Source organism: Molothrus aeneus, chromosome 9, assembly GCF_037042795.1.
Source record: "Molothrus aeneus isolate 106 chromosome 9, BPBGC_Maene_1.0, whole genome shotgun sequence".
NCBI lineage: Eukaryota > Metazoa > Chordata > Aves > Passeriformes > Icteridae > Molothrus > Molothrus aeneus.
This window is the reverse complement of record NC_089654.1, coordinates 8704390-8713209: the sequence shown is the minus strand read 5'-3', so window position 1 is coordinate 8713209 and position 8820 is coordinate 8704390. Positions and strand designations below refer to the sequence as shown.

Genomic DNA, 8820 nt, shown 5'->3' with positions numbered 1-8820 from the left:
GCTCTGGTTGTGATAAGACCAAGCAGGAAAGCTCCTGGGCAAGCCCAGCAGTGAAGCCTTGTCCTTGCTCAGACTCACAGCCATGGCAGGGATCCGTGGGGAAAGGGACACTGAGATGAGGCCCTCTGAGCACACCTGCACTCCAACCCCACATCCAGGCATTGCAGGGTGAGCAGCTCGGGCATCTGTCACACATTCACTGTGTACACAGAGCAGGGAATGAACTCCTGTTGTTACTCATTATAAGGATGACATTGTTAACTTCTTTTGCAACTGAGGGGTAAAAAATTAATGGGTTCCCTTCCTCTTGCCACACCCCCGGCCCAAGTGCTGACAGGGCAGGAACAGGCAATGACTAATCCTTAAACCCTGCTGAGTACAGCAGTACCACTGAACCTTGGGGAGCTTGGTTTTCTCCAAACCCACGTGATGTTTGGCACCTGTGAGAGGAAAGTCAGGGGAGCAGCATCCATCAGGGGCACAGCTGGGGTGCTCCAGGACCCAGCCTGGGGCTGGCTCAGCCTCCAGCTACCCAAGGGAGGGTGGTAGATGGAACAGATCTGACATGATGTTGGGGATGCAGCCATCCTGCCTTCATATCTGAGGGCTTGACCCCTCTAACCCTTCTGCCTGTTTTCTTCTACTCCCATCCAGTTTCTCAATGGGAGCTTTGATTTCTCAATGCCAAGGCTTTGAGGGCATTTTCAAAACACTCACCTACCTCAGGCTCTAGGGAAAATACCTTTTGAGGAGGGGCTGTTACTGGAAGACATCTGCCTGAATTTTTGTGTCTCCACTTGCTAGGGACATCAGCAGCTTCAGCTGTGGGAAGTGCACAGCAGAGCCCTAGAAATACCTCACTCCCAGGGGCTGCCAAAAATGCCCTCTTAGAAATCTCCCACCCCAGTGCTGCTCCAGCTGGGCTGCCCTTGGTTGCAGAGTCTTTCTTCACTGGTCAGGAAGAGGACCCTTCATGCCACTGGAGTAACTCATGTTCCAGGAATGGCCAAAGCATCAGAGGTCTCTCATTTCAATCTTCAAATGCCACAGCTTAGAAACACTTGTTGCTCCCATGGTGGCCCTGGCACTGCCCCCACCACAGCAAGAGGCAGACCCTGGTTAATGAGCAGCCTGGCAGGAGCAGGTTGCACCATGGCCAGGTGCCCCAGGACAGCCAGCACTGGCCAGAGTGGCCATCAGCCACTTCCTGGCAGCATTGATCAATGACTGCCATGCCTCCAGCCTGGAAATGGCTCCCAGTTGGCCGTAGGGCTGCACACTGGGGTCAGTGGGATTCAGGGAGTGCTGCCTTTCACCCATTAAGCAGCACTGAGAAGTGCTGGGTTGTTTCTATGGCTCAGTAACCCCACCTGGCAAACAGAGGGGAATGATGCTCTCACTTCCCTGTAAATCCCTTTGAGGCTCTGGGGCAGTCCAAATGCTGAGCATTCCCTGATGTCCTTCATTCTCCCAACTGCCTGAAGGCTGGGAGAGCTGTGAGATGCCAGAAAGTCCTTTGGCTGATTAGCAGAACGACCCTCTTGGCTGTCATAGGTGACAATTCTCTTTATTGCTCACCGGGAAGATATGTACAGAGAGGGAGGCTTGTTCTGACATTAAAATGCATGGTGTAGGTCATAAAAAGAAGGGTGAACTGGGGAGAAAAGAGTAGGTTTTCCATCAGCAGCTCCCTGGAGGGCAGCTGGGAGCATGGGGATGTCCCAGGCACCCAGCAGGATCCCCTCTGTGTCTTGAACAGGTCAACACTCTCCTGGGGCTTGAGACAACCAGGTGGGGTGACCACCAGGCAGGAGAGGTGGCACCTCCAGACCCCTCCTGGGAACTGATGCCTGTGTGGACAGCAGTCCCAGAGGGACAAGAACATGTCCCACGGGTGGAAAAGGAGAAGATGAGGAGGTGGTGGTGCTGTGGAGAGGCCAGGGCCCCTCAGTCCCGGGGATGCCAGTGCAGAGGGTCTCTGTGGAAACGCCCATCGCAGCAGCCGGAAGCGGATGGAGGGCAGAGGAGGGTGGTGGATGGGTGCTGCTACATGGCCGTGGTGATCACCTTCTCCTCGGGCTCCACGGTGTTCTCGTAGGCGTGCTGGTTCTCTTTGGACCTGCACCAAGAGGGACAAGTGCAATGCTGAACTCAATCCCAAGACCAGCATCCTCAAAGCCACCAGTGGTGTCCTGATGTCCTGACCCTGCTGGTGCCAGCTGTGCACAGAGTGAGGGGTGAGATGGGGACCACAGGAGGGGTCACCCTGAAAGGACCAGAGCCAAGTGTGGGGTGGGAATTGCTCTAATTGTTAGTGAGGGCTGTTTTGGCTGTCACCATCCATGTGGTGACTGGTGGTCACTTTTGGTGGTTTCCTCTTTTTGAAATCTGTGACCTAGCACAAGAAAAATGTAGTGTAGCAGGTTGTGAGGTGGTGGATGGATTGTGGGTCTCAGCTGCAGGGATAGGGAGAGATGAGGGAGAAGGGAATACTCCCTCACTGCCTTGGGCTTAGCCCCTGGAAAGGTTAAAAGCCCCAAAAATAGGTGCATGGGACGTGGGTGAGACCACAGCTCTGCATGTCTGAGCTGTCCCCAGGGGAACAGAGCAGAGCCTGGGAGCCATGGGGAAGAAGTCTGAGCAGGTCCTTCACCTGAAGTCAGCTGCAGCTGATACGTATCTCCCTTCATGGCCGTTGGACGTGACAGCATCTGGCTTGTCCTCCACGCTCACCACGTTCTCAGCACTTTCCCTGCAGGGAGGGAAGAGAGGAGTTTGCAGGAGCACCAAAGGAGCCGTGCAGGGCAGCAGCCCCTTACTGGGGATGACACCACAGAGGCAATAAACGACCTGGATGCGATTCTGTCCTCACACACCCTGCTCAGCCTCCTTCCCAGCAGGACAAGGGCAAGGAGAAACACCCTCCCTGCAGGTTTGCAGAGGCTGTGTCAAGTGCCAGCCCCTGTCCCCACAGCAGTGACTCCCAGTGCCCTGCTGGCAGTCAGCAGAACTCATTGTCAATACGTGGGATTGTTTCCTCCTGCTAACTGGTTTTTCCAGTCTACTTCTGTGCAATCTGTTACAAAATAGTCCCTGTGGATCCCGATGGACACAGAGAGAGCAGCCAAGGCTCCGCTGGTGCCTCAGCCCTGGAGCAGGAGGGCTGTCCTTGTGCACATCCATGTGAGCAAAGCAGAGCTGCTCTCTCTCAACAGTGAGCCTGGATTGCTTGCAGAAGGAGGCACTGGGCAAGGATGGGGAGTTTGGAGCCAGACTCCAAAAGCTCTGGAATGAGCCTGTAGCCTGAGCAGCACCACGGGATTTAGCGGCAGAGGGTGGGTGCAGGTCCACCCTGCATGCACGGCCCTGCCTCCTCCAGCACTTGCCCAAGGGCAATTTCAGAGGCTTTTCCAAGGAGCAGCCTGGCACAAACAGGCAGTGGCTCGAGCTGATAGCTGCTGTCACAGTGACAGCACAGAGCTGGCAGGGCTCCAGGCTGCCGAGCCTCACTGCCGCTCTTCTGAAGAAAGGCCAGATTAATTAAAACAAGGCACCTTCCCTCCTCAAGCCCTCCTCAGCATCCTCTGCCTCCAGGCTGGGAAAAGGCAGCCAGGCACGGGCAGCAGTGGGAAACACCACTCCTGCCTGCCACTCCATGGGCTGGGGGCTCCTTCAGTGTGAGGACAAAGGTTCCTCTTTGGGAAACAAAGACCACAGTGGCAAATCAGACCATATAAATATATATATACACACATGTTTTATCATGCATTGGCTCAGAATGCATCCCAAAGGGATCTGCTTAAAATGCCTCTGGGGCTAAAGCTGACCTGCAGATGCTCAGAGTGTAAGCCAGCTGCCCACCTCCCCAGCCTGGAGAGGCTGCAGGAACATTCAGGTTCAAGAAGATGCCATCCTAAAGCAACCCCACCAGTGCAGAGGGACCAGGAAACAGATGTGGGGTGCCTTTGGTCTTCATCCCCTGTTGCCTTTGGGCTCAGGTTCAAGATCAGGTTACTGCAACTTAGCCAGCTGGCCTTGCTCAGCTGAGCAGGAGCAGCAGCCTGTGACTCTGCTTGGCCAAGGCAAGAGTTAACCCGTCCCACAGAGCCTTTTTCAGATGAATAAAGACACCACATTGGCCTGTGCCATGGGCTCCAGGTGGAGGGTACTGCCAGTGCCACTACCTCCCTTTTCTCTCAGCTCCTCTCAGTGTGTTCTCACAACTTGGCTCTGTCTGCTTTGCAAAAAAAGCTGGTTCAGGCCTTATCCCATGGACACAAGGCACATGGGAGCTGCACCCCCAAAAGCCACAGAAAGCCAGGCTGGGCCAGGTCCCTGAACATGTTCCTATGTGATCCAGCCACGATGCCATGGCTTTGCCATTCCCAGCCCAGTGCTTTCTTTTCTCATGGCAGCATTTGTAGGGTGCAAGCTCCCACCTGGCAATCAGTAACAGGGATCAGAGACCAGGAAAGGGACAAAAGGACAGGGAGATGAGGACAAGGAGTCTTTGCTCTCCCAGCACAGCCAGCATGGTGTTCCCAACGCTGGCACACACACAGAGGCTGCTGGAAGGGACACATGCAGCTCAGCCCAGCTCAGAGCCACCTCCCACACTTACACTTTGTCCTTACACCAGAACCTGTTGACCACGAAAGCGATGGCCACCAGCACTAGGAACACAACCACTGCAATGACACCCTGTGACCACGGCTGGAGGCTGCCCCGGGCTGCAGGGAGAGAACAGGACACGGTTAGAAATTCACCCTCAGCCCTCATCTGCCCAGCTCCTCCCATCCAACTTCAGCAAGCTCCAGATGAGAGCTTGCTCCTGCAAATCCGAGCAGAATGTTGGTGTGGGCAGGCTCACCTGGGTGATAGCAATGAAATAAAGTACAATTAAACAGAGTTTTCACTGGTGTTTGCATGTGGAGTGTGGTGCCTGGCAGCTTTGGGGCCCCATATCCACTGACATCCACATACAAATACATAAACATTCACCCTGGGGGGCTGGTGACCCTGTGATGAGGGAGAAAAGGCCTGGGGGACATGGAGGAAGGGAGAGAAGGAGAATGTTTGCCAAATGAAGGAAGGCAGAGGGGTTCCAGCAAACTGCTTATTCTCTGTCCCCAGATGCCACAGACACCATTCCTGGGATATTTTCCAGATACTGACTGATAAAATAAGGACTCTGTAGCAGGGAGAGTGTTAGATTGGGTTGCCACTCCCACTGCAAAAAGTTGTCATGGTGGATTTTGGTAAAATGCACCATCCAACAAGTTTCCAGAGCAGCAAATGATTTATGACAGAAATTGAAGGCTGAGGCATTCAGAGGAATAACCTCAGCACAAAGAACAGGTGGGGCTGGCGGGGGCCCAGACAGCATTGGGGTGGAGAGTGGGAGCTGGCTGGGATAGCCCCATTTCCCCCAGGGATGGAACAGACTGACAAGTTCATTTTTCCCTATCCAGACCTAAGCAGGAATCCAGCCACAGGTGGGAAGGCTGTGAGACACATTCCTGGATGTGGGCAGGATGCAAGGGCAGGCAGTGAGAAGAGGAAACCTTGTCCCAGCCCTTGCTGGGATGGCTGCTCCTTGCCTCCCACTGGATTTTGGACAATGGAACATTCAAAGTAGTCAAACCCATCCTAAAGTGCCATCACATCAGCACTAAAGGACACCTTGTCCACACAGCCTTTGAGATTTAATTGGTATTTACTCAGACCCAGCTTTTCCTCACCTGCTGATCAGAACAGCAACCCCTGCACATGCCCTGGTCCCTCTGCAGGGGCAGCAGGGGCAGGTGCAGGGTGACACCTGCCAGCCCCAGCAGCAGCCTCAGGACACTCAGACCCAGCCAGGGACACCTGCAAGGCTGAGCTGCCCCAGGATGAGCAGTGGATGCTTCAGTCCCCCTCAGGAACTCTACACTGAATGCTTCCTCTGTCTCACAGGAGACAAGCCTCTGCTATAAAGAGAAAATAATCTTTACTAGCAGTGGTAAGAGTAGGCTGCATGCTCCACACGTGCCAACTCCTACCCCACAGACAGCTTCACACTGGCTCTGCTGCTAACAGCTCTCTTCTCCCTCTGATTTTGGGGAGGGAGACTGTCCTTTGGTAACATCCCCAGATCCTGGAGTCTTTACTACAAGAGACTTTAATTTAAAAAATAATAAATAAAACAATAGCCAACTTCAACCCCCAAAACACGGCTCTTTTTTTCCTCTTGGAAGTGCAATCAGCCTGGCCAGCTGACTGACCAGCAGTGCCAGTCTGGAAAGCAGTGGCACTGCTGGGCAAGGGGCTGTGAGAACAGCCCTGAGTGGCATCTCACAGCCCCCTCTCTCCACAGAGACATTTGTCGTGTTTCTGCAAGGTCCCAGGGCAGAAACTCAAGCAGGAGGAGCTCAGACGGAAATTCCCTCTCGTATCAGTGTGTTTCCACTGAAACACCATTGGATCAGCAGGCTGCTGCTGCTGGCAGCCAGGGGTGGTAGCCGTGGGGAAGAGCAGATCTCAGTCCCCTCCTGTCCTACCTGGTGGTCAAGGATGCTCCTGCCCTGCTGCCCACCACTCACCTCTGTGAGTGCAGCCCCAAACACACCTATTGCCTCCTGGCTGAATTTTGGCTCACTCTGCATCCTCCCTCACTCTGCCCTTGGCTGCTGGCCACATTTATTTATTAGTTGTAGTTTATTTTTCCTGCCAGACCCAGGGTTTCCAGCCTAAGCCTGGGGGGTGGGGGAATGGTCAGGTCCAGCCCTTTGTGAGGTTCCTGCTGGGGTTAAGGAAGTTCAAGGGCAGCCAGGGAATGAAGTCAGCAATGACTTAAACTGCCAAATTTGCATCTTGTGATCTTCCAGGAAAGGAGGGGGGAAGAAAAGTGGTAGCAGACCTCCTTGGAGCAAGCATGCTCAGGAGGTACTGGATGGTTTTGTGAGTGAAATCTCACTCCTGTGGCTGTTTCCACCAGATTCCAGAGCATCCGAAGCCAAAAGGGAAAACACCAAACCCAAATCAAGGGTTTCTGGCTTTCAGAGATCATGTAGGGCCTGGCTGCAGGGGGAGATAAGGATGGTAGGGGAATGGCAAATGCCTTTGCATTGGGCTGAAACACCCTCTGGGAAGCTTGCACGGGCATAAGAAAGGAGGAATAGGGATCAGGCAGGAGCAAGAGCTTGATAGGATCTGTTCAGGGAGTAAAGGTTTGGGTCCCAGCCCTCCCTCGGGGGCACTGCCTGGCTGCAGTCCCACCAGCACACCTTGCTGCCCTGCCAGGAGGGATGGCTGAAAGGATGAGTCTCACCTGTGGAAACAGGGCCGTGTTCCTGGAAAAATGCTTCACCAGGGATGCCCCTCCTGGGCCAGCCTGTCCCTCGGGCTCTGCCACCTCCTCTCTGTGTTTCCCCACAGTAATGATGGGGTTTCCCCCCACAAACAAGATCTCTGAAGCCAAGCTAAGCAGTGTGGAATCTGCAGCCCTGGCAGATGTGTCTCCTCACATCTGCAGCTACAAACCAGACCGAGAAAAGTGCTGGTGCCAAAATAAGACACTGCACTTGTTGCAATTCCATTTCCACACTCAACAGCTAATTTGAAGACACAGACCTGCTTTTTAATGTATCTTCTCTGAGTGTTTGCACAGCTTTGGCTGGCCTGCTTTTTCTGCTGTCTAAGGAAGCTGTGCCAGGCTCTGAATCCTCATTAAAGGATTTCTTTTTCTTTACTCTTTCCAAGCAAAACTTTCAACCCTGCTGACAATGGACACTCCAGACTTTTCAATCCTCAGCAAGCTGGTAAACAAACACAGGAAGAGCGGTCAGGGCTGGGGCATCAGGAGGAGAAAGAGGGAGGGAATTTTCCGGGACTTGGGCAGCACCAGATGAGTTTTAATTACTCCTCATTATTTCTAGCACTAGAGAAGCCCTTAGTGATTTTCCTAAAAATAATACCCTAGCACAGGAAGTTTCTCTGTTAAGTCTTTGGGAAGAGAAGAGGAGGTCAATTTGCTGAGGAAAATATTTGCTCCTTCTCCTCAGCAATGATCAAAATTACAGATTAACAGGAGGCTCAGAGAGCACAGGGAGCAACCCAGAACAACACTTGCTCAAGGATAAGAGTGAGAAAAAAGAAAGAAAGAAAAAAGCCTTAAGAAAACAGATTGCTCATCTCAGTGCACAGTCCTGCCAGAGGTAAAGCAGAGCAGTTTATCTCTGTGCAAGCACCTCAGATAAACCTCAGGTGGCAGTTCTGCAAAACAGGTAGAGAGTCTCTATATCCCAGCTCCAGCAAAACCTCACGGACACCCACCCATCCAGAGCTAAGCTCAGGAAGGAGCAGGGATGAATTTTCCCTCCCGAAGACACTGTTGCACTGTTGTCCCTTGTCCCCCACCAGCAGCTCCCACCTGCCGGGGGCTCGCTGCCTTTCCCTGCCTCTGTTTCCCGAGAGGTCAGGCCCTTACCTTGCTGGCAGAAGGCAGCTGGCAGCTGCAGGAGCAGCCCCAGGAGCAGCAGGCAGCGGGCGGGCATGGTGGCAGCGGGGCCGGGCTGTGCAGGGAGAGCCGGGCACAGAGCAGGGCACGGAGAGCCGGGCAGGGAGAGCAGGGAGAGCAGGGCACGGAGAGCAGGGAGAGCTGGGCACGGAGAGCCGGGCACGGAGAGCAGGGAGAGCAGGGCACGGAGAGCCGGGCACAGAGCTGGGCACCGAGAGCAGGGCACGAAGAGCCGGGCACGGAGAGCAGAGCAGGGAGAGCTGGGCAGGGAGAGCCGGGCACAGAGAGCTGGGCACAGAGCCCTGCCGCAGGAATGAGCGCCT

The 8820-nt window shown here is 54.1% G+C and overlaps 1 protein-coding gene across 1 annotated transcript; it reads right to left on the bottom strand.

Annotated features, from left to right (window-relative positions):
- Positions 1–1828: 1828 nt before the first annotated feature.
- Positions 1829–8534, bottom strand: PDZK1IP1 (PDZK1 interacting protein 1). The gene is made up of 4 exons (XM_066555711.1): positions 8468–8534; positions 4622–4730; positions 2654–2752; positions 1829–2119 (listed from the first exon to the last, which is right to left on the bottom strand). Exons 1-4 carry the CDS (start codon positions 8532–8534, stop codon positions 2047–2049), a joined length of 348 nt encoding a protein of 115 aa, XP_066411808.1. The 3' UTR covers positions 1829–2046.
- Positions 8535–8820: the final 286 nt, after the last annotated feature.

Excerpts from the sequence above, each read along its gene's own strand:
- PDZK1IP1 (XM_066555711.1), bottom strand. The coding sequence starts at position 8,534 with ATGCCCGCCCGCTGCCTGCTGCTCCTGGGGCTGCTCCTGCAGCTGCCA. Across the intron at positions 2,753-4,621 it reads TTCTGGTGTAAGGACAAAGT|GGAAAGTGCTGAGAACGTGG; the intron begins GTAAGTGTGGGA and ends CCCTCCCTGCAG. Across the intron at positions 2,120-2,653 it reads TCAGCTGCAGCTGACTTCAG|GTCCAAAGAGAACCAGCACG; the intron begins GTGAAGGACCTG and ends CTCTTGGTGCAG.